Below are 25,757 nucleotides of genomic sequence, written 5' to 3' on the forward strand. Positions count from 1 at the left end.
AAATTTGGTTTTATATTTATTTTTAAAAATCTTGACCTATGACAAGAGCAGCAAAATGCGTTTATGCAAATGAGTCCTTTACAAATACAGAATATGTTTTGTGAAGTTTGAATTGAAATCTGAACTGTAACAAAATTTGAGTTACTTTTAGTTTGAATTTATTCTTTTTTTAAAAGGGTCATGTATCAGTGAGAAATTTAAGAAGGAAGACATGTACGAGGAAGAATGAGATGTACTTTATGAATGCTGTTTTCCACATCTGGTTTAAAAAAACATCTTAAGGTTCAAAGTGAGTAACTCCAAGCAGAACAAAAATGTCATTAGTAATTCATTATTGCTTTCTCACTGATCATCTTGCTTTTACAAGCATGGCTGTGTGCTTGCATACATGATTTGGACACACAGTCGAAGATGTAACCTGAACAAAATTTTTTATAGTGTAAGTAGTGAACGCTAATGCAGTCACTTAAACACTGTGATTACTCAGCCAGCTGATCAGTATATTGCTAAGAGTGCATGTTTTCCTTTTCAACCATAAAAGAAACAAAACACATCATAAAAACATGGAAAATGTGATATAATGGGCTTGTTACCAAATAAAGTCTTGTGTGCTGTTCTTAATTTGTAAGAAAGACCATCGATATTCAGAACAGATTTATGGCATCTATACCGCAATTACAGAAACTTTACAGTGTATTCACTCTTCTTATGCCAAGAAGTGCTACGAAGTAGGTGATTTGAACAAAACCAGGACTACCAGACAGTAACTGCATAAGCACAATGTGCTGTGCTCCTTCTGGCACTCGACTCAGCAAAAGTGTTTCTGTGGAGTTCCTAGCCAGGGCACTGCAGAACAAGAATTCTTTTGCTCTAAATAATTAGTTAAGATACAAATTAAGACATTGCTAACTCAGGTAACTAAGCATTGTCTGTTAACATTTCAGTGACCATTTTAACAACCAATGGTCACTGATCAGCTGACCAGTTTCAACATTGGAAAAAAAAATCCAACAAACCAACCCCTAACTCTACTTGACACACGGCTGGCAGCCTGGAAGCTGTGCTGCCAATTAAACTGCTTTGATTGAAGATTTAACCTGCTCAGTGGGAAATGTTGATGTCTCAGTGCTGTGAAACTACAGTGACCCTCTTAAAACATCTGGGAGTTTTCATTTGAAATAGTATTTGAAGATCTTAACTTCTGGTTTTCACACTTAGACAAGACTGGCATGATGAGACAACAGACTGGCACCTTGAGGAAAAGTGAGGATAGGAAACGGTGGAGGAACTGATGTAGCTTATACCTGTTTTCCTTCCTTACCCCTCTTGCTGGAATCAAACACCAGCTACCAAAATGTAAGTTTTTCTGGAAGCAAAATTATTTGTCTTTGAGCTACAACATGAGCCTGCAAAGGCTTTAACTTACTGTTGATGGTCTTGTTGCGGCTGCTCAGGAATATGCTGAATAACTTCATAAACCGTACTAAGCATGTCCTGGCCTGGGACAAAGTCAGAGCCAGGAACAGATTGACTTGAAACCTAAAAGTAGCAAAGAGTATTCCTACTGTGAGTGCAAGTGGGAAAAGTTTCAACAGAAATTAAACTGATAATGTAATCTCTCATTTTTTAACTTTTCCCTAAAAATGGTTTGTGTGTGGATTTAACAGTTCATCTCCATTAGTTCACATTTCATTTTGAGTAAGTTGTCATCACATTTATAGTAACGCAAGTAATAGCTTTAAATTCAGTGAAGATCTTAGAAGATTTAGGATGCAGCACTTGCATTTAATATAGCAAGTGTTTTATATGAGTGTACTACAAGTGAAGGAAGGAAAATTTAGTAAAGAGAGAAGCAGGATATAGATATTTAAAAAGGAGAAAATATTCAGGGAAAGGGTTCAGCTTAAAATTCCTCCCAGCACAGGAAAGAGAGGGAACTGCAATGAATTTCCATAAATGAAGTAATAACTAAATTTTTCAGTATGTTAAGTATACAAATCAGCTCTTTTGTCAACCCAGCACCTACACTCCCCATCTATAAGGGTTTCTCAGTCTTTCTGCCTATACCCAACTGCAAGTTCTTAATTATCTCCAGTTTCTTATTTTTCCCTTTTTTTGCTAACTAACTAAAATGAATCAGTGGATCAAATGCTGACTTTATCTGCAATTCTATAAAACTCAGTAACTGAATATAAACCAGTGGAGTTTCTCCCTTTTCTTCAAATTGTACTGGAAATTAGAATTGATTTCATTGCTTGTATATCCATCCTCGTGTCCTTGTCACCTCTCTCTCCCTTCTGACCTACTGAGGCCCCAGCTCTGCAAGAATGTGATTTGGTGATATGATCAGCCTAAGGGATAGTGCAGTGTGCCTAAGACTGTGACGATTTAGGGCCCAATCTCCATATTTAATAAGCCTCCTATGGTCATTAACTTCCACAGATACAGTTCAGCTCCTCTGTTTTCTAAAAGCCTTTTATCTCTGCTGCTTTAAGAGTCTATCCTTTCCACTAACCTTTACGAGAGCCCTCTAGAACTAGAAATGTTTATTTCAATCATCTAACCCCAGCAGAGAAAAGGATTTTTTAATATATGACTGGGTTTTTTTCTAATACATCATGTATTATGAGAACTAATCATAGTAACAATAGGTGTGACTGTTGTGATCACGTCTTAAGAGCTCTCCCTTACCTGACCATATTGATGCTCCTCAAAGGTAGATTATATTCCCAGAAACTTTCCCTAGCAAAGAGGAAGTGCTGCTTCTCCTTCCTCCCAGTTTCAGTCCATTGTCCCTAAATTTTGTGGTCCTATTTCTCTTTTTTTTTGTGCTTTCACACCACATCAGAATGATCTCCAGCTGCTATACAGTAATGATAGCAAAGCCTCAATGCAGAGAAGTAGCATATGTAGTAGGATTTCTTCTGCTAGCAAAATCCCTGTGCTTAAGTTCTACCCCACTATACATGAAGCTAACCAAATAATTCTTGTGAAATATAGCTGAGATTTAGTTTGCATATTTTTACAATGAAAACTTTAAATACTGCCTGAGGTTTTTCTGTATTTTAAAAGTTGTACGTTGCACGAGCAGCAATATTAGGGCCAAGGGACAAAATGACACCAAAATACTTAATTTGTTCGTGTGATGCAAGTGGTCGAGTGCTACCCATCTACCCAACCCTATTAATATTCTTTTAATACAGGGCAGCTGAACTGAGATTTTTGTCTTTAGAGCTTGGTTTGCTCCTTACTGCACCATGTTGGTACAAGTACTGAACTAGTAACACAGCAAAGAAAGAGCAAGTACTGGGTAAACAATAGCCATGAATATGGTGACATGTAAACATCTGTAAAAAGCAACAGAAGCAAACTGACAGAAGGATTCTGGTACAGATATTTAGCACACCTTGAGAAATAGAAAAGAAACCATGCGTTTATGACGTAAAGTCACATACCCTAGAACCACTGGCAAGATCAGGAATAGCGACAAATTCATATATCTCGAAATCATCCAAAGCACTTTGATGTCCTAAAGTTAGAACAAACAAACATGAAAAAAGGTATCGAGATGTAATATGAACGTGGAAAATAATGACTGGCAAAGCAATTTTGCCTAATTTTTAAAACGTCAGAATATCGGTTGTTTGATCTGCTGTAAACCACTTCCCTGCCCAGCTCCCAAGCTGGCTTGGAGCGCAGCAGGGCAGCTGCACAGCCATGCACCCAGGGCTTGGCTGCCTCCAGCACCTTGGAGCAAATGAGGAGTCTCTTGCTAACCTCAGCAATGGTTTTGGTAGAATAATTGGGGCTCTCTTAGCTAAAAGGCTAAACAGACTGATTTACTTCCATTTCCCATAGAAAAGAGATCCAGTCCGTAAGCTGAGCACATCTACACTGTAGTGAGGCAGCACCACCTGAATCTTTTATGATGCTGAGAATAAAATAATGGAACACAACACTAATAGGTGCTGCATTATTAAACCAGTTGACGAATTATATCTAGGACTTCAGATACAAATTGTAGTTAGGGTGGGAGTCTCTCTCTCTACCCTTCCACTGTCCAGGAGGTCTGAGACTCTTGATTGTCTATTGGGCATCACTCCATAGCAAAGACTGCAGCACTAAAAGCAGTGCTGAGATTCTCTCCTCCAGCACCACTCGCCTGGGTGAAGGACCCTCTGTGCTCAAGTGACTTTTTCTTACCTTCCCTGCCCTCTCGCATGTCACAGCTTACGGCCTGCTCTGATGCTTTGGCAGAAATAGATGGGAAAAAAAGAGCTACCCTTCCAAAGGATAGCTGGTCTCCAGTCTCTCCTGCTCAGGACAATATGGGAAGGGTTGTCGAGGGATAAGAGTCAGCAACAAAAATACACTAGGTCCTCATGACATGAAGAAAGGTAGCACAGAGTGTGGTAGAGGCTAGAATATATATACTGTAATGTCATGTTAGCATCTCATGATTTTGGCATTGATTGGTGCCATGAACATTTAGAAGTGCGATCCTCCTATGGCATATCACCTCTCATTGCTATCCCATAACACTAATTTATTTCACATTGGTGAGCACAGCAGAATACAGGTGATTAACAGCTAGAATTCAAGACAACAGGGTACATACTGCTGTGAACTCCACGCATGAGCTAAAGCCACACTGACCTGTTGTCATTTTGGTTTTATCTTAAGTAAGCTAACACAGAGGTAGGTGTGCAACTCAAATTTAAAACCACATTTCCCTTCCTTTCCTTCTTTCTTTTTGTATGTGGAGATGCTAATTTTTTTGAGGAATGGATTTTGACTTTCTGTTCATATTTGTTTTATTAGCATTACCTGAAAATGTCTGTGCCTTTCTGTAATCAGCTTCTGGCCTAGGAAACATAAAGATGTTTTTCAGTTTGATGTTATAAGCCAAGGAAAGAAACTTAATACGATAGAATGTAATTCTCTTGATGGAAAGGACTTCAAGACCTGAAAATGATTTATTTTTGTACCTGCTCTGCAGCTTCCGTTGTATCACTGAAAAGAAGAAAAAAAAAGAAAAATAATTCTTTTTGCTCTGATACTCCAACAGAAGAGCTGGAGCATGCTTAACTTTTACATACCTTTATGTGGCTGATATCTTTTCCATATGAACAAAAAAGTCATAGCTAGGATCAAAAATATTGAAATTCCTGTTATTACTGCAAGAGATGACAAAGATTTTCCTTCCTGGGCCAGCTTTTCCAATCCTGTGACAAAGAAGATGAGTACTGTATTTATTCTCTTGTTCTCTACAATAAACATAATCCATAAATCAGAGCATCACAAAGAAGTAGATGAATATTCTAATTTTAGGTGTAGAGACACCAAATTACTAAGAAACTAGGTGACAATTAGGTGAGCAGTTTGTGCTAGATGGGAGGGAAACCGTCCTAGCTGCAGGAGCTGTACAGTAGGAGGGAATAAATGAACTATTGTATTTTTTCTGAATTTTTCAGATCACTGACAGTCTGATTGTTTATCAAAAGCCAATAAATTATGTTTGTTTGTATTAATGTCTAAATATATCCAAAGTATTTCTTTCCTTTGCTTGGGTCTTTTGCTGAGATGTGCATTAGCAGCAGTTTTCCACCAGGATTTACTGATACAACACAAACACAATATGTATATAATCACATACGCAAAAGCACATGGAAAACGTTGGTGTAGAATTTGCAAAGACAAGGATGTTAAAGTTAGGGAATGCCAGACATAGTTGCTTGTGCACCCTTAGTTTCCTCCTTTTGCTCTGAATCATGCAGAATTCATGTAATTAAAGGCCATGTCACAACCCATGCAGGTAAATTAATGCTTCATATTTGTCAGTGCCAACTTTATTGATACAATTCAAGTGTGTATTATTTAGCTGGATGTACTTCCAGTACTTTGATGAATTCCTGTGCAGAGAGCTGGCATTTCTTACATCTACTTACACCTCCATATAATTCACTGGCATTGTGCTGGTTGCATGTGCAGTGGTTGTCACAAAGATTAAATACGTGGATTTCAAACCAGATGCATCCCGAATATATGAATTTTGAATGAGATGCATCCCAAAGATATGGGAAAATAAATCACTGCTGTTTCACAAAAGTTCTTTCATACTCCTTCAATGTACTGCTTTCCTTGGAAAAAAAACAACCAAACAAAAAAAACACAACACAAACCCAAATGCTGCAGAATCAGCTGAGTCCTTAAAAGTGTTCTTTAAAAGCAATAATTTCAAATTTCGACTCACTAAATCTATTTTACATGGGCATATCAGTGCGGAAAACAAAGATATGCTCTGTGTGCGTTTAACATACTCGTTGACTCGAGTCAACTCGAGCAATGAACTGAGCAATGATTTGTGTACATAATGAGATACATCCTCTTATTTTAAAATCTAACTAGTCTTGGCTAAAACTGGGTAGCAGCTTAGTGCAATTATTGATATAATTATAACTTATGATACAATGGTTTTCTTGATGATTTTTAGTATTAATTAAGTAGCTGTTTATAGCACCATACAGGTAAGTTTCAGTCCCTCAGGTGCGTAAGTCATGTAAGGTCTTCTGAAACATCACAGTTCCTGTCGCTGCTGAAAATGGGGTTTTAGTATTTTGAAAGGCACAGTCCAGGCTCCATATCTAGGACTATGGGGACAGGGAGAAGGGACATGGGATAATATTAATAGTCGTTGCTTAGTATGTTTAATCTGTTGCAACCAGAATTTAGCCTGAGCAGGATCTCAGAGCTTTAGCCTCATGTGCGAATTCATATGTCTGACAGTCAGTGCTGCATCGCAAAGTGTTGGCTTGACATCTGGAATTAGTGCTATCTAAATGAATACTCATCAAGAAGAAAATGGCTACAGAGGGGGAAATGGATATTTTAAATTTTTTAAATACACAGGATAAAATGTTTTACAAAGCTTTATTTTAGGCAAAATATCTGTAGTTAGGACATGTATGTTTTTAAGTGTGACTACACATAAAGCTGTGGAGTTTTCTCTTCTTTTTGGCCTTTGAAAGGAAATCTCAGCTGAAGTTCTTAACACCTACTGATGAATATTCACATATATATCATATCTTATATGAACTTCCTGGAGAAATGTCATGTTTATTTCTACTGACTCATAGCTCTGATTGTATTTTCTTTCACCAGTAACCACAATGTTTATAAAGTGCAGTATTCTCCATTTAAAATTACAATCCATCTTCATTCCAGCTCGAAGCCATGGATTTGTGATGAATCCATAAGTCAGCCTGAGAGATATACATCTGCTCTCCTTGTTTATCTGACTAACAAATGGCTGAGCTCTTTGTACTGCACAAGTGGAATTGCTTTGTTAGATTTTCTAAAAGGCCATTCTATCTTGTTGAACATTATAGCATACATTCCTTATCTCAAAACACTTGTATCGATCTGTATTAATAAGAGATATAAGACTTCCTCAATATCTTGTTCTTTGCTGTATGCTTCTGAAGATTTTCTGAAAAACTGCTTTGTTGTTGTTTAATGCAATCTGATACAGGAATTGAGGTTATAAGGTAGTGAGAAATAAAGGTGTGCATTCAGCAGAACCTAGCAGTCAATCCATAGATTCACAAATATGACAGTGAAATATATTTTGTGAACAGGTTCTGATAAAACCATCTATCATCACATCTTACATTATTATTATGTAGTCCAGTAAACTAAGGTTCTTACAATACCTACCCACATGGAAAAATATTAAAGACCTTCATTGCTTTGAGTCTGTGCCTGGTTATTTTAGTCAGTAATGTATGCTTGAAACTGTCCCACGTACTAGGTCACCTGGCGGCCCCAGGGCTCACTGCTCCTGAAAGCTGTGGGACAGTGAGCCTTGGACAAAATCTGCCCTTGGGAGGAAAGGTCTATCTTGGCATTCAGCAGATTTCTGCATCATTCTCTCCATCCATCTTTATCAGTTTTAAAGGCAAAAAGTAAGAAACACAGTAAAACACATATAACTGCGCCAGGTTACTTGGTCATGATGGGGTTTGCCTACATAGGAAGTTTCTCTACTCAAGGGATGAAGTTTCAAATGGTCAAATATATTTTAGTGTAAAACTCCTACAAAACTTCAGCATCTTAGTGTGTCTTGTCCCAGGCTGCATCACATGGTGAGTAAAACCCAGATCCCACTGAATGGCAAAAATCCCTTTACTGCATTGTCAGCGAGACCTCACTTCTGATATATATTCTCTCTCTAAGAACTATTTCCTTTTTCTAGGGTTGACACTCTGCTCACATGTTAGAGTTACAGCAATGAATAAATGTTCTTACCTACAGAAGTAACAATGACTGTGAAGTGAGTTTCGTCTCGTTTTCCAGTCACGTTATTGAAAGCGCGGCACATGTAATCTATTGTCTTCTGGGCCACTTTATCAGGTACAACTTCCAGATGGGGTCCGTATTTGATTACCTGAGTGGTATTGTCAGCGCTTTGAATCCATGAATAAGTATTTGGTGGATTTGAATCTGCTGAGCAGTCAAAGAGTATAACTTCCCCCATGTCAACTGTAAACACCGCCCCTACATTTAGACCTTTATCTGATTTAACTCTAAGTCCATAAGGTCCATCTGCATTGAAAAGAAAAAAAAAAAGACACCACAGTGGAAAAATTAAAATCGAAGTACATGATTAAACTTTAAATAGAAGCTAAACTTAGAATTTTTAATTTAGACTAGCCTTTTGAATGGTTGGCATTGGATTCAATAATTTCAATTAAAAGGCTTTCAGTTCCATAACTTGATCGTACTAGATTTATCTCACACTATACCCACTTAATACTGATCTAATCACTGCTTAGGGGAAAAAGTGCAGGTCTGTGCATTGCTCAGGATGAGAAAAAGAACAAAAACGGAAAACAGTTGGAAAAGCTGTGAAGTAAAGTCTTCTTCAGGAGCATATTTGACCCTTTCTACTTAAGTGCCAAACTTACTGGCATAAGTAATTTCTCTGCACATTTAAAAGTAAACAAATTACCCTTGAAATATACAAACATTCACTGTAATATTTGCAGTATAATAGTTATTTGGGGAACTATCCTACAGGTATAATAAAGAGAGGGGTGTGCCTTAGATAACTTCAGAAAACATTTTCCATAAATGACTGCTAAAATAAACTTTAACCTTCCCTCCACTTTATAGGCTACTACTATTTCAACATTTATGTTTCTTTATAATCCCTTGGGCTGAAAGAAAGCGGTGTTTCTGAATATGATTATAAGAGGCATATATTATCCAATAGTCATGTGTTCGTTACTCAGAAAAGTGAGCAGCTAAGTATTTTTAGGGTAATCTCCATAGGAAATTGAGAAGCAAACCAACATATTTAAATATTATAAGAATATTTCCCATGCTATTTTTAATAGATCATTTCAGATCATGGGGTTTTTATATCTTCACATGTTAAAATCCATTTTTACAGGGATCTAAGTATAGAAATTAATGTAGGGATTATAATAATCAAAATATGCCCTATTAAATTACTTTTTCCAGTCAAAAGCACTAATCATTTTAATGTTGCTAATTCTCTAAGGGCTTACATGCATAATAAAAAATGGAGAGACCTAATATTGACAGAAGCCAAAAGAAGAAAATATGCAGAATGAGCAGGACACATCTTTTTGGTAGGATCCCCAAAGCTCAGTAAAGCTGCTTACAAGTGCCTCACATGGAATGGCATTATCAAAAAGAAAGATAAGTCAATATTATGCCCATTGTAGACAGTGCAATCACGTAATATTTCCACCTTCTTGTGGTCGTCTGAAAGCATTAAGATGATGTAGCTCGGTTTGGATGTGCAATTCCCTGCTGCGTGCAGTGGCACACTGGCACACTCGGGCTCTAGTTCTCATCAGGAAGTTCAGGCTGACGTTAGACCTTCCTCTAACAGGCACACTTCTATTTATTGTCTGCCTTTTTTATGAGGCTAATTTATTCTTCAAGAACACACAGGCAAACAGCATGCAGCATGAAACAGGCCATTTTGTTTGTGCCTCCGGGTTTTTTCTTCTCTATTTGTGAAGGCTCAGATGAGAGAATGTAGACTATCACACCATGACCTCAGTTTAGTCAGCTTTTAACCGAATGTCCATATTTCACAATGCAAACTTGTCAAACTCGTTATTTTCTCTACTTCTTAGCAATAAGATTTTTGCAGCCTCATTTTAAGGAAGGCCCAACATCACACACAATATTTACTTGGGAAATGCAACACAGTTTCACTTCAGCATGAATTAGTGCTGCTCCCATTTACATGGCAGGGGCCACTGTGAAGAATCGAGGCTTTTTTTTTTAACTGTAGATGTTGAGCTGCTTCTTCACAGGCTCTGCAGTTCCCGAGTCTGTTGCTTTACTGCACCCAAGAGCCAGCTGACCTTGTGAGGAGCATTTCTGGGAACTACAGGCTTATCACCACCGCTTTGGCCTGGCTGACCTCACTTGGGCTGCACATTTCTGTGGTCCGGGAGCCCTCCCAGAACACCAGCGTCTCACAGGGCGTCGCCTGTTGTATGTGTTTACTTCCTTTTTTTTCAGATGGGAAAGGAGAGGGATGTACCGAACTTGACTTTTTCAGAAATGAAAGTAAACCCCCTCACACACCATTTATAGGCAGGAACACACTTTTTTACTTTATAGAGCAATTCCGTGGTTCCTCTTACCCAGTTCTTCTTTCTTAGAATAATTAGCTTTTATTTTCACTGATAATATAAACTTTGATACATGGCAACAGAGATTAATGGTAAGAACAGCTGACTGGTCTCTGTGCCCCCTCACTCTAGTGGGAGATTTGCCACAGTCTGCAAAAGAATCAGAATTGAGTTCTGCTTTTTCTATCAGTATCATAACAGTGCGGCATAGACAGATAACACTAACAACATAACTACACTCTTGTATGGAAACCGCGAATAAAAAAACCCCGCACGTTATAAAAACACTGACACACACTGAATGGGGAAGTATGTTTGGGGAAAAAAAAAAAAAGCTTTTCTTAAGAAATAATAGTCAAATATTCGCAAGGTCTGAGAAGTGGCATTTCTCGATGAAGTCAACACAAGCGTCAGGTAACTCTTCTGCTTCACCTGGATCAGCCTTTTGCCTCTCCTGGGCATTGTGTGCATCACCGAGATCCCTAAACACTGGGTACACACACAGGGATATGCACGGCTTACAGGATGATTCAGAAAAGCAGGTAATTAACTTTTTCCTCTCTAGGACGAAATACATTATAGCTTTGGGAGGTCCCAAGGGAGAAAATCCCACTTGGTCTATTAAATTCAACTCCATCAGCACAGTACAGCAGTTTCTGCTGCAGCCTCTGTGACAGCAGCTTCTTCCAGTCTTGAAATAAATTGCTTCTGGGTCACACTACTGCAATAGGCATGTTCTGGGGTGCATTATCATCATAGCTAATGGAGAAACAGAATAATATTAATGAGAAATGAAGAAGAAACCACTTTTGATTCTCAGTGAAAAAACACGGTGACAGCCTTCATGGGTCCCTCAGCTATGCTTCTCCTTTCCAGTATTGTTCTCAACCGAAATCTGCCTCTTGTCTCAGTAAAGCCAGTTAACTAAATGACTTGTAAAATAATAAATCACCTGTTCTGAGTAACAATTTATTTCTCTGTGGGAATATTTCCAACCACTCCTATCACCACGAGACCATTGCAGTTTCCAAGCAGATGGCAGGTATTTACTGTGAGTGACTTTCTTTTTTATCGCCCCCAGTAACTCCCCCGCAGCAATGACATATGGCACATAGAGATCCCGGGCCCTGTTCTAGATTGGTATTGACAAGTGGGAGCTGGGAGACAAACTACCTCTGCAGGCAGAGGCTGGACCAAAATATGTGACTTAGTGTAGCTGAGGAAGGAAAACCCCAACTCCCATCACTAACTTGGATACGAATAGTAGCGTAAGTGTTGTGGCCCTTCATCATTGCGTTGTTTGCTCTTAATATTTCTTTTCAGATTTTAAATTATGTGCAAAGCAAAATCTCAGTTCTCATGAAATAAAAAATACATTCTGAAAATGCAAATACTTACAACAGTATTTCCGCATGTGGAGAAAAATTGAATCTCAAATTTGTTGCCATACAGGTCTTTTGAGCTGTACGTCAAAATCAAACAGCAAAAGGTTCCAGAAACGTGGACACTGAAGTAACTGAGATTTTAAAGTTCTGCTAAATAACGGGTCAAACCCAGGTTTTCAGTTCAGAACTTGGAAAGATTTTTCAAATTTGCTGGAAAATACATGTAGCTGAATGAAGGAGAAGGGAGGAAGCAGTACCAGAACTGAGACTAAAGGACACACACCTTGACAGTTCAAGTGTCTCAGCCACCCATCAGAGTCAGAAATGCTCTGGAGCCAATTCTGTGTGCAATGGGTCAGAAATGCCAATGCCGAAGGGGCTGTGCCACAAACCAACAGAACAGTCCAACAGGTAGCAACAGTGCCAGATATTTTTCTAGCCTGACCTGATCTTATTGAATTGTAATGCGGCTGTCAGATTGTGGTGTATGCAGTGTCCCCAAGCTTTTTGTAGGTATTCTTTGAAGGGAGAAGTGTTAAAAGCCCACTCATAGCTCATGAAAGTGAGAAAAGCAGTAGAGGCAGGGCATTCATACACACACAGCTCCCGTTCTTAGCACTTCAAGCACTTAAGTGAGCTGTGATTGTGACAGTACAAAAGCAGGCATTTAAAACTGTGCTACCTCGAGGAAATAATTTATTTTTTTAATTATGGTAGGGATAAGGTAAAACTCCATCAGTGCAAGTTATTTTCTTGTAGAGCATTTTATCATGATTCCTCTGTCTAATATGAATGGAAGCTTAAGTCTCATCTGCCCTGTATAGAACTTTTTGCAGCAGCTCCTTCATGCCTGCATTGCTGTCAATTTTATAAGCAGCACCTAAGGGACCAGCTCTCATCTAAGAATGTCCTCGTTAGTCTTTGCTAATTTAGACAGTATCAGGGGGGTGTCTTAGATGCAAGACACCCCCTCATCTGATTCTTCCAAACTATAATTAAAAATAAATAAGTAGCAGACAGGATAATCAGAGATGAAAGGAGGAAGAGGAAAATATGATGTAGTAAGAGGTGTAGCTGCTGCATATGCTAGTAGTGCAGTCAGGACAAGCCTAGGGCACGGGCTGTCTGCAAGCTGCCAGAGCCTGGCAAAAGCAGGAGCGAGCACCAGCCCTTGGCTGGACAGAAATCCAGTTCCACACCTTGCACTGTGCCACCCACACTGTGCCACTGGGTAAACTGGTCATATCTGAACAGGGCTGGTGGCGAAGTAGACCCTGACCTGTCTGATTTCAGCTCTCGTCTGAAAAGGGCACTTCAGCCCCCAGAGACGTGAGGGTTAGAGCCTGGCAAGGCCACACAGGTAGTATGTACTACTTGCAGATCTCAGAGGCACTGAGAGTTGATATTACAGGAGGAAAAAGGAACAAAATGAGAGTGCCCTAAGATTTAAAGTAGAGTTGTTGAATGTTGATTAAACCAATCTTCTGTTACCTCCAACTCCTTTAGTTCATGAACTCAACTAATTCACTGGTTGTTCCTCTCTGCTGTTGTTTCCAGTCAAAATATCTGGCTAGCTTATGGTCTGATCTTCTGCCAGTGTTGGTCTTTACGCAACTCTTCTTGCTCCCTCATGTTTCCCACTTGATGTGGAAAGCAAACACTTCTTGCAGCTCTGATTTTGCTAAATCAGACTCAGGTCTCTTCTCCACTCTTTTCTGTTCTTTTTCTTCCATTTTGAGATCATTGGTCTGATATGTGCAGGAACAGCATATGGTATTCTACGTGTGGTCTCATTTTCTGTGTGCCATTAGTATTATATTCCTCTTACTTCCTTGTTGGAAATACTTTACTTACGTTATTTCCCACCCAGTCTCCATCTTATCAGCAGAAGTTCATGTTTTTTATTCTCTAAAAGTGCATTCCATTTCCATTTTACTAGCGAATTTCATACCAGTTCTATTAGTCTGTCAAAGTCTTTCAGTCCTCTTAGTTTAATGTCACAGGTGAAATTCATTGAGATACTCCCAGTCTTTAAGCTGATGTTGTTAATTAAATTATTAAACAGGACTGGACTCGAAATGATCTTGAGGAAAACCACTACTACCAGTCCTTCAGCCTGGTACTTTCTGTACTTAGCTTTTTCATAGTGTTTGCTGTCTTGATTTTTAGCAATATTTTCATGTATACTCATCTGATTTTTTTTTCCTTTCAGTTCTGTTTCCTCCAGATCTGAAGATGTCTGTACTGTGCAATTCTTGAAGTTCCTATTTTAATTCTGCTGTTCAGACTTATCTTCACAACTACATAACACTAAGTAACGTTTTCTTAAACTGTCGTAAGCTAAAGCTGTTACAAACCAGCTCGTTTTGAATGCAAGCTCACATATAATGTTGACTCAACTGCTTTCTGCCTGTTTCCATAGTTAGGGGCACTCTTTCCAACCAGATCATTTATACAAAGGTAATTATGAATATTTAATATACTCACAATATATGGTTGGTGCAATTATCTCACTTTCCATTGCACTGACAGGGTTAGACACCAGACAGCTGTAATTCCCAATGTCTTCTTTTACAACAGGAACCATTAGAAGTGTGGCATTGTTTGATGAAAAGGTGTAATTAGGGCTGGCATGGAGAGGCTTCCCATTTTTCATCCATTGGTAAACTAGCCTTGTACCTTTACCCACAGTACATTTTAGGGTAATATTCCCTACATACTCCACTACCCCTGAAGATGGTTCAGTATGTACAGTTGGCTTTGTGACAGGAACTGTAAAATAAAGAGATATGAAGAGTTGTAAAAGTGATGAGCCAGTATATTACAGTCTTCATTGTCAAGATGAAACAAATAGCAGTCATCATCCTCTATGGAAAGTACTCAGATTTCAAATTTTATCTATTAAATGTGGTTAAAGGTTGAAAAATAATGCCATATTCTCAGCTGGTGACTGTAAGAATTGTTCTAGTACTTAAATGAAACTAGACTGTTTATATTACTGGTAATAGGACAAAGGCTTTAGTCAGGTTCATCATGGGCTCCAGCTCCTGCCTCACAAGCAGATCCCTGCGGCCATCGAATCGACGAGACTGCAAAGCACAACATTGCCCACAGCGTGTGGTTGCCTCAGCTTGGCTGGCACTGGGCACCGCTGAAACACACTGCCAATCCGGTCGTGAGGATGGCTGCAAACGGGGATGGGTACGGGACTTAAATGGCAGCTACAACTTTGTCACATCAGGATGTTATTCATTTCATTATTCCCAGCCCAACAGTTACCAGGCTTCCTCTGTATAATCTAGAAATTATAGTAGCCTTTTATCACTCTGTTAGATCATTCTTTCAGATCATTCTTTCTATTTCAATTTTTTTTTTCCTATCCCCACTACAAGGAGCAGAGTACAAAGAGGGAACTTCAGTATTTCAGGACTGCAGATCTGGGCTTCTTTTACAGACATGATCACTGGCAAAATCAGTGACTCCTCTTCAATAATTACAGAAGGTAAAGGCAAAGTTGTGCATGGAAAAGACTATCTGAAAGAATGATAGCACAGCAGAGCCTTATGAAACATTATCTTTTAGAAGTTTGTCTAATTTCATATAATTATTGGTTACTATACCTCTCCGATTTTTTACTTATGATGCAGAAACATTAGTAAATATATTCATTTTGTTTAAAGATGACATATTTTAGCATTCCCTCCTGCAGCAGCAGAAAACAATACAACTTAATTGTTGGTATTTATTCATGTATGGTTGCATTAAATTATGCACTATTGTAATTGGATACTAAGAACCAGTACTTCAAAACCATTGCAATTTTATTTACACAATGAAGACTCTATATTTTATTAACTTACCATCAACAGCTACTTGAATCTTTTGACTGGCAGCTATTGTCCCATTTCCACGGACATTGATTTTTACAATATAATTGCCCTCATCACTGATGTGCAATGGATTGATCATCAAAGATGCATTTGGTGGTATAAGGGTAAACTTGTGCTGGTATTCCAAGTCTGGAACTACTGTTTGATTTACAGAGCCAAGCAAGTATTTTGGATTACTTTGGGGCCTCTCGAAAAGCCAAATTATCTGGATTTCAGAAGCTGTAGCATTGAAATTGTAGTCAACAGTAAGATGGAGTGGTTGCCCCTCAATGCCATGGATGGTATGAGACGGTACTGTCAACTTTAAGGCAGAACAAATACCTGTATAAAAAAGAAAGAACAAACAAATAAATACGAACCACACATGGAAACCCAGGAAAACTCAAATGAGAAATTCTCACAGATAAAAAACTCACAAGGTTAAAGCTTACACTTTTTTGTATGGTTATAACTCATATTTCAAGTAAGAAAGGGGCAAATACTCACTGACCTCAGTGAAAGTGGATATAGCTACAGAGCTCCAGCTTTAAAATATATGAAAAGCCAAAGGAAGGACTTTTGCGATTTCTGGGCAGAGGATCATTTACTGTTGAAAGTTTGACAAAAATGAGAAAATGTGTATTTACCTTAATGTTTAAAATATTTTTCCTTTTAAATATTCCAAATTTCCATGTCTTATACTGTCTAACAGCCTTGGATTGCAAACTCAATTTTTAGGATTTTTTTTTCTGCATAGGTTTAGCTAGGGACAAATTTCTTTTGCCAGTTATGCTGAGAAACTGACAGAAAATCTAACAAGCAGCACTTCCGTGAATTTGTCTGTTTAAAATTATATATAGTTATTATTGCTGCCTGCATCATACATGTAAGACTAAATTCAAGAAGCATTACTAAACTTGACAAAAGTCGAGCATTCCAGTTTTAGGAAAGAACAGAAATAAGGTTTGCTGTTGATGTGCACAAAAGCAAAATTTTCAGCCACATGATTAATCGTGTTCTCCAAGAATCCTGCCTCCGTTAGGGTGCAAAAAGACTACTCCTTAGTTAATCATCAGCTTTCCCATGTATTATTTTTGAATCATTTTTCATTGTGTTGGCCTGAGATAGATTTCTAGAACATTATAAAGACTTTACTCTTCGGATTGGACGATCAATTTCCATGTGAACTTTTCCACAGCACAAACAAGAACAGCAATGGTGTAAAGCACTGACATTAATGAATTGGTTTCATAGCACCATTACAATTGATACAACTTTACAGATGAGGAATTTAAGCCCAGAGAAAATGAACAGCAAAAATACTCGCTCATTTCGGATGATCAACTTGAAATATTAAGGGCTGGATTTTTCAAAATACACATAAACAGATTTTAGTATGTTCAAGATGCAACTCTTATTGACTTCAGTTGCAGGTTTGATTGCTTAGCTTAGAGTGCTCAGTATTGCTAAAAACCACTTTGTGAGTGCTAAGCTAAAACCCAAGGAAAAAAGCAACCTCTTATTAGTAAGGATATGTAAAACCCGTGATTTAAGTAAACTGTCTACCACTGCATAAGAGCACACTGGAAACAGAGAGAGGGTGCACTGCCCAGGGCAGCCTGCAATGCTTCCACCATGCACCATCTGTTCTGTCCCTGCCACGGAACATCTTTTGTTGGACCAGATGATCCGTGAGGTCCCTTCCAACCTGGTATACTATTATTCTATGATTCTTGACACACTTCCCAACACCTGTAACAAAAAAGTAACTCTCCAGTTGAAGTATATATACCCTCTACCTAGAAAGGGGTCACAAAGGGAGCTGTGTGTGAAAAATATGTGACTGTGCTATTAAAGATTAACACAAGGCAGAGATAACTTTGTTTCTTAAATTTCCCACCTTCATAGCATTTGTCTTTATGACACAAATAAATTGTTAAAGCTTCATTTGTGTCTCATTTCCTAGGTTATATAGCAGGAAAAGATAAAAATATCAATTGAGTAGCACAAAATGGTATCTGTATATATCTTTTGGGTTAGAATCTTCAAGTTTCACTGCAGAGCTATTTGCCACTTGAGCTAATCGCAAAGAAAACTGTCGCTGGGGATCAGGATAGGGGCACAAAAAGGGGGTGAGGGTAAGAGATGCGTCATGGCAATCTGTAGAGCCAGTAATTAATGTTAGAGGTACTCTAGAAGGGCATGAAAAGTAGCAGAGCGGAGGTGGTGTGGGAGGTGACCGGCTGGTGGGTTGCCAGCAATCTCGTCCATGCCGCTGAAGGTGAAAATCGTCAGTGAGATACTAGCTGTATTTCAAGAGAACTCTCTATTGCTAAGGATTCTCTGGTCATATTCTATCCATTCAGGAACTAGTGAGTTTTATAGTGAATACAAAACCAGCTACAAAGTCTACCCCAAAAAAGTAACTGGCTGGCTTCACTTTTCATAAAGCAGAGCAAGGTATCCTCAACTAGAGAAGACATCTGGCAGTGCTTCTGCAGGTGCGGCAGGGAAAGCTAGGGGAACCGTGGCAGAACACCAGAGGGGTGATGTGTATAAAGACATGAAAATAATTTGACAGCAAGCCTGGCAAACCCACCTTATCAGGGGCTAAAGAGGACACAGGCAGAGGATTTCAGGTTGCATGGACACTGAGGTGGAGAGGACAGTTGGGGTCAGCTGAGACAGGAGGAGAATGGGACAAAAAAGGAGGAAGAGTGTAGAAAAAATATGAAGAGGCTTAAGTGGAGCATACGCAGGACAGAGAAATGTACATGTTTAGCTTTTTTGAGAACAAAAAACCTGAAACGGCTGAAGCACATCAAATTGGAGCCTCCTCCTCAACCCCTTTTTCATAATACTTGTGGCCTGTTCGTCTTGAACAGTTTTCTAACACTGCACAACTCCTAGGAACTCCCTAGGCTCTGCTTAATGGGAGATTAGTTTTGCTGGTTGTCGTAACATTTCTCAGAGGTGAATTTCCTCCCTCTGAAGCTTAAAATACAGATCCGGTTTAAACTGCTGTTGTCCATTTGAAAAAAAGAGCACAATTCCTCAGTAAAATCCTTCACAAAATATTTAATGTTGGAAATGTATTTCACATAACCCTTCAAATACCAATTAATTTTTAAGTTTCCTTGAATAAAGTAAAGAACATCTGTCAAATACTGGGAGATCTGTAAATGATCAATTAAAAGATCTGTCTACATCCTTCCTCATTCTTTAGGCATGACATTGTTCAATTTTTGAGTTTGTTTAGCTGTCAGTAAGCAATTGTGCTACAGGACAAGAAGCCAGTAACAGCTGCAGTGAAATCATAAAATATGTATACCAAATAATATTTCTCACAGACCTGGTTGTGCACAAGATTAGCAAAAACCAAGCAGGTCTAGTGAGCATTAGGATAACTGGGACCACCAGTGCAGAAGGTACCACCATACAGTAAGATTAAGAGAATTGTGGCTGGAAAACTTAATTTCTTCTCAGTTTAAAAAATGTGGGAATAGAAACTATACATCAACTTTGTTCCACTTGATTCACAGGGAAAAGCAGCTCCATGTGATAGCTTGGAAAGACATTTTGAATCTGCAGTTCAGGAAATTCTTTTAGCAAAGATCAGAGGTGGTGAGGGCAAAACCCTGTTTTCCCCTGGAATCTGTTCAGGAGTGACTTTGGGCGACTGCAGTTTTTGCTACTCCCTCCGGGTCTGCTGGGTGATTTTGTGGCATGAAATCGTGCTCATCTCAGCACTCAGGAGCTCCTCGGTGGCCAGCAGGGCCAGGCCAAGGCAGGAGGCTCAAAGGTGTTAGATAATGGTGCTCTGCTGAAGGCAAGGGTCTTATAGGAGCAATGCTGGGAGACTTCTGGCTTTAGCAGAGATCAAACCTTTTGCAGTCTGGAATATTCTTCACCGAAAGGGCTTTTTCTTCACCATAAGGATTATCAAGCATTGGAACAGGCTGCCCAGGGAAGTAGTTTAGTCACCATTCCTGGAGGTGTTTAAAAGAGGTGTACATGTGGCACTTAGGGACTTGTTTTAGTGGTGGACTTGGCAGTTACGTTAAGAGTTGGACTCTATGAACTTAAGGGTCTTTTCCAACTTAAATGCTTCAATGGTTCTATTCTGTTAGACTAATTTTGATTTTTTAATTAAAACTGAAGAGTGTTACAACTAATCCTTGAATTGTTAACAGTGAAATCAAGCCAATGTGCAAATTCTTACTTCATCGTCATCGGGCACAAATTCTATATAATTTGAGCCTATCTCTATAGCTTTCTAAATATAATGCACATTTTTCCAAGACAATAGAATTCTGAAAACTAGTTTTTGTATAATGACTGTAAGGGTTGTACCAAAACGACCTCCATTTGGAGCTCAGTGATCTGTGCTTTGCTTCCATCTCACTTTGCTATCACCAGTATTAGCAAGCACAACAGAATCGTTGTTGACATAAAACAAGGGCTGCAGCTTTAGTTTAAATAAAAAACTATGACATAATTTTCGAGTTTATGGCATAAACTGAAACCTGCTTAGCGAGGTTTTATCATTCTCTGAATTTAACATGCACATCTCCTTGTCAAAGTGAGTTTGGATTCTCAACTGCCTTTCACAAGAGTGTTGCAAATAGGTTCCTTTCTGAAACAAACCAGATACAACAGACCATGGAATCTGCAATCCCTACACCTCCATTTATGTCACGGGAGACTCAGGCATGTTTTTCCCTAGTTTGGGATTTTTGCCTAAGTTCCATCGAACTTTGTTATTGGACATCATTTTAGTTTCTGAGGTCAATGTCTTCCATGGGCTTTGTGTCATGCCTCCAATGCACCTGACACCTGTCATGATAAAAAGTATAAGATGCACACTTCCCATGGTAAGAAATGTGTGTATCTGAGTAAGGGTATACAATGAGACTTCCTGGGGAACAAACACATACTCCAAAGCACTCTGCTACCACACCAATATCTCTTGTAGGATTTTCGTAAAAAGCATCCAGTAAAGTTGTAATGTAGATAAAGTGCATATTCACTGTGTTTTTTCTCAACCAGGGTTTTCATTTTTAAAGAAGAAATCCAATAAACTTCATATAAAACTGCAATGGTTATGAAGCCAAAACTCTTGACAAAGTATTTAGCTCAAAATCAAGGAAACTAGGTGACCATATAGGAAGTTCACAAAGCAGATAAAAGAAAAATTATCCTTACACATGAATGAGGAAGCACTACCTCTGTAATACCATATATTCCCTATGTTGATATTTACAAAAACAATTAAAAACAGAAAAAGTGAACTACTAGAATTTGTAGAAATGTAAGTTTATCTAACATTTGATTACAGGATATTCCTGTCAAAGTGCATAGAACCTCTATTTTTTATCAACTGCATGCGTAACAAATATATACTTACGAAAACTGCAACCAGATACCAAACAAATGTACTATTAATGGGAAGACATTCTTCAGTTGATTGAAAGCTTGATTTAGTTTTAATACCATGTACTTTTAAATTTTACTTACAAATTTTCCCTATTAACTGTAATGAACTGAAAAATAATGCATCAGCAGTGTCTCAACATAATGCATTTTAAAAGAAATGTGTAACAGCTTCTGTATAAACTTTGGTTGAGAACCTGTCCAGGCTTACTTGTTAAAAAGAATGCGTAATGTATATAGTAATATGCCAATATATAGGTCATCAATGCCCACATTTTATATACAGATTTTGATTAGCACTAATTTTTGTCAGTTGCTAAAAGTTTATAGCTCCACTCATAAAACAAGGCGACACTATCTGATTAAAAGCTTTTAGGTTGCTTTCTTGAAATAAAAACATCTGACAATAGAAGAGAAATATCTTGAAATGTAGGAGTATAAAACCAACCCACATTTCAACAGTGACTATCAAATATAATTCATAGTTTCTTACCTACAAGCAGAAAATATATTTTGCACTGTAAGTCCCAAAAGAAGTTGGCTAAAGGGCTCCATGAAAGCATCCTGTCCCATGCAAATCCCACCTTCTTCTCAGTGCTAAGCCAGGGCTTGGACCTGCAGCTGCTGGTTTATTTGCCAGGGAAATCAGCAGTGAGTGAACAGGCCCTGTCCTGTCCCCTGCCTTATGTGATTTGAATATGTGTATACAAAGAACAAAGGGAGTGGAGCACCTGTTAGATGAGCACCCATCTTCATTGCCTCTGACTTTATGGTAACCCTTCCCCGGCAGTCACAGCAAACATGACACAGAATATAACAAATGAGGCACAGAATACAAAGTACATTGAATTAAAAAGTGAAAGCACCCAATGTACAGGATATTTAGGTATGAACATTCTTCGGTTACAGTTTCATTAAAAATACAGTGCTGTTACATGGTTCTGCTTATTTCAAAGTCATATTCAGAAGATTTTATCAGATCTTTTCCTTTGACAGCTTCTCCTTTTCTATTATAAAAAATATTCAACAGCTATTAAAGAGCCTTGCTTAATTTTTTTTCAAGTACTTTCCTAGCTTGTAACTTTTCTGTGTTTTTCTTTATTTTTTCCTTAACATAAGCATAACTTGGTGATTATTTTATTTCCTTTTCCTAAACAACATGTAATGTGAAGTATCTACCAGGCATCTCCTAACAATGAATCCTGTGGCTAGAGTGGACAGCTTTCTACAGTTGTGGAGTTAGCTGCTCATTACTGTTTATTCTGCATTAACTTACATTGGTTTAATTAATATTAATGTAAGATTTGGATTTTGTCCAAGGCTGCGACTCACTGTACAAATCTAATCAGCAGCAAACCAGGCAACCTCCCACAGTTGCATGTGCAGTAACAGTTTGCAACGGCAAATATTTGCATCGACAGGGATGGTTTATCCATAGAAAAACACACTAAGTTTTTGCTATACAGCCCTTAGGCAGACCATTATGGATTAACAAATATTAGGCTAGACTGTATCCTGCCTTGTGCTGGTGAGACTGGTAGCAAGGAATTGCCTCCCTCTCACTGCAAGGGTCCTGCAAGGTGCTAAGCCCCCCCAGAAGGGCTGAACACTCCATTTTTACTTAAGTTAAAGGGAGGTGACTCAGATCCTTCCAGAATTCTTAGCTGCTCTGTATAACCTAAAGTAAGAAACATGAGGGTTATTTCAGGTTAACAAAAATGTAAGTACAGTGGTCCCACCAGAAATAATGTCACCATCTGACATGAGCCAGTAGATAAAGAGGGACATTTTGCATATTCCCAAAGGCTTCCCAGCTCCACTGTCCTGCCCCTTCTGAACGCTGTTGTTTACAACCTGCTTAAAACACTTAATTGTAGGATAGATATATCAAATTGTCACGTTTTGTAAAAACTGAGTTAGAAACTATCTACTTGGTTTTAACGTATAGTAAAATATTGGTCACAGGTTCCGATTAATTTCTAACTGAAATGGTGGAAGGGTTCATATTGGGATAGAGCCTGTGTTGGCACTTTAACTGCTGTATATGGGCAAAGAAAACTAAAATCAACCAACCAATTAGCATCATTATTTTTCTCAAGTAAGTGTGTCCCCTTACATCCAGCATTTGGATACTCTCCTGATGTCATTGATTTGATGCAAGTTTTGCCACTGAATAACTCACACAAATGAAGTAGATGCTAAAGATGTGTATTATTTTTACTATAGAATTCTAGCTTGTAGTGGTTGTTAAATGGCATTTAGACAATGCAACTCAAAACTTCCTTTTTAATAAAAGCAACTGCATTAGAGCAACTTTATTTGCAGCACATTCTGAACATTTTTGAGTATTTCTGCAAATTTTAGTTATTTTATTAAGGAAAAGTATCTTTGTTATGTACTAAACTTGTTAGAGGTTTCCCATAGAAATAATTACAGATAATATTCCCAATGTTAGGCAAAAGTAATGAAGTCTTGCTGAAGAATGCAGGAAAGGGTCCACCAGTCCTGATGTTCACCTTGTCACTATGTCAGTTCAGAGAGCTGGGCGTCCGCTTTTACCTGAGCTACCCTGCAACAATCTACCAGCCAGCTCTGGGGGCTAAATAATAACAGGATTGGGAAACACAAGCTCAGCTGACCTATGTGTGACTACAGTAACTCAAAAGGAAAACCAATCTTTTCTGCAGGTGTTACTATGCTGCAGTGTAGATATTGGTGGCCTTATTACCAGATGTCATCTCCACAGTTAAGCAAAGATTACAGGATAAATCCTCCCTTTACTTGTATTGATATAAAATAGGTTCAAAAAGCCAGCAGCTTTTAGTTGAGATATATACAGCTAAAGTACAGAGGTACACGAGCCTGTTTCAGTGATGCAAAACTGCATCGTCTGCATCATCTGTGAACAGACCTGGCACCCTTGTGCATAATGCCTCAAAAAAAACCAGAGAAAGAAAATGGTCAATGTCCACGTGTATTTTCTAGATATTCCACCTCTTTAGACAATGCCTCTTTTTGTCTTCTCCGATAATTGCTTTCAAAGTCTGAACACTCAATGTCTAAACGCTCTGTAACCCCCGAACCACGGAGAAACCCTCGGCCTGCTGGGCCACCGCTGCCAGTCGAGGCGCTCACCAAGAGGCCGAGGCCGCGCACGGGCGTCGGTGCCGTGAGTTCAGCAGCGCTGCCGGACAGCGGCCTGCACAACTCCCGGCTCCTTCCACCGCTTCGGAGAAGGGCCAGAGCCGCCCCGGTGAGGTGCCAGAGCCGCCGTCCCTCTGGCTGCGGCCTTTCCTCGGCCGCGGCCCAGTTCCGCCTCCCGCAGCCACGGCGGCGGCTGCCGCCCCGCGCCCCGGCACGACATCCCCGGCCCGCGCCCCGCTCCCCCTCACGGCACCCCGACCCGGCCACCCCGCTCGCCGAAGCCCCAGCCCCGCCCGCCGCGGCGGCAGGAGCCGGCCCGGCCCGCTCCCTGCCCGGGTGCCCGCCCTCCCGGCCGCGCTGACGGGGGTTGTAGTTGGGCGCGGCCTCCCCTGGACTACCGGTCCCAGGGAGCAGCGCGCGGGCTCTGTCAGGTGGCGTCCAACATGGCTTCCCCGTGCTCGCTGGAGCCCGCGGCCGCGCGGCGCTGCTGAGCGCTCTCGGGGCGGCGGCGGTACCGGCGCCGGTGCCATCATGCAGAAGATCAAGTCGCTGATGACCCGTCAGGTGAGCGGCTCGGGTCGGGGGGGCAGCGGGGTGCCGCCGCGGGGGGCCGCGGGCTCTCTGTCCCCGGGGGCGCCGGGACAGGCGTGTGCGGCCGTGCCCGGGTACCCCCATGGGCCTTCGGGGCGCGGGCGTCGCCCTCAGTCCTGCCGGTGTGGAGAAGGGCGTCCTGCTGTGCGTGAGCTCTTGGTATGCACGCGTCCAGCTTTATTTTCCTCTTTCTATCAAGAAATGGAAGCGTGCACAGGTGCCAGCACGTACGTGTGCGGTGACAGACAAATTGGCGTTACAGATGGCACGACCGGTGTGCGTCAGGCGCAGTTCCGAGCGCTGGGCCGTGGCTCTGGACGTGGCTTTGTCTGGTGGCAAACGCTCTGGATCGAAAGGGAGGCAAAGCCGGGGAAGGGTTTGGGTGGGCACCTACTGACTGTGTGCTAGAGTACTTCATGTGTTTCTGTCAGCCCGCTTCCTTGTGCCAGGTGTCTCTGGGGTTAGGTAGATCTGATCTAGTGCATGTTTGGACTAGTATTTCCAAGGTTCAGAGCCTTTTTTAAGGAGTGTATTAGAGTATTCAGGTCATTCACATATATAAAATACCTCTAAAATGAAGCCTGTTTGCCCACGTGTCTAAATTTGAGAACTTAAAAAAATCACTTGAGTCACCCACCACATCAGATATTCTAGAT

General features: G+C 39.9%; 2 protein-coding genes across 3 annotated transcripts in view; one reads left to right on the forward strand and one right to left on the reverse strand.

Moving 5' to 3' along the window:
- Positions 1-1,422: 1,422 nt before the first annotated feature.
- Positions 1,423-21,929, reverse strand: HEPACAM2 (HEPACAM family member 2). The gene is made up of 9 exons (XM_065629643.1): positions 21,860-21,929; positions 15,925-16,275; positions 14,552-14,836; positions 8,308-8,604; positions 5,100-5,225; positions 4,989-5,013; positions 4,828-4,865; positions 3,456-3,529; positions 1,423-1,539 (listed from the first exon to the last, which is right to left on the reverse strand). The coding sequence occupies exons 1-9, from the start codon at positions 21,927-21,929 to the stop codon at positions 1,423-1,425; spliced, it is 1,383 nt and encodes a 460-aa protein (XP_065485715.1).
- Positions 21,930-24,949: 3,020 nt separating this feature from the next.
- VPS50 (VPS50 subunit of EARP/GARPII complex) overlaps positions 24,950-25,757 on the forward strand; it is a 92,480-nt gene continuing 91,672 nt past the window's right edge. For both annotated transcript variants that reach the window (XM_065629367.1, XM_065629368.1), the window contains exon 1: positions 24,950-25,074. In XM_065629367.1, the coding sequence (XP_065485439.1) occupies positions 25,042-25,074 (33 nt within the window). In that variant the 5' untranslated portion in view covers positions 24,950-25,041. The remainder of the gene's footprint in view (positions 25,075-25,757) is intronic.

The sequence above is a fragment of the Caloenas nicobarica genome, chromosome 2, assembly GCF_036013445.1.
Source record: "Caloenas nicobarica isolate bCalNic1 chromosome 2, bCalNic1.hap1, whole genome shotgun sequence".
Classification (NCBI taxonomy): Eukaryota; Metazoa; Chordata; class Aves; order Columbiformes; family Columbidae; genus Caloenas; species Caloenas nicobarica.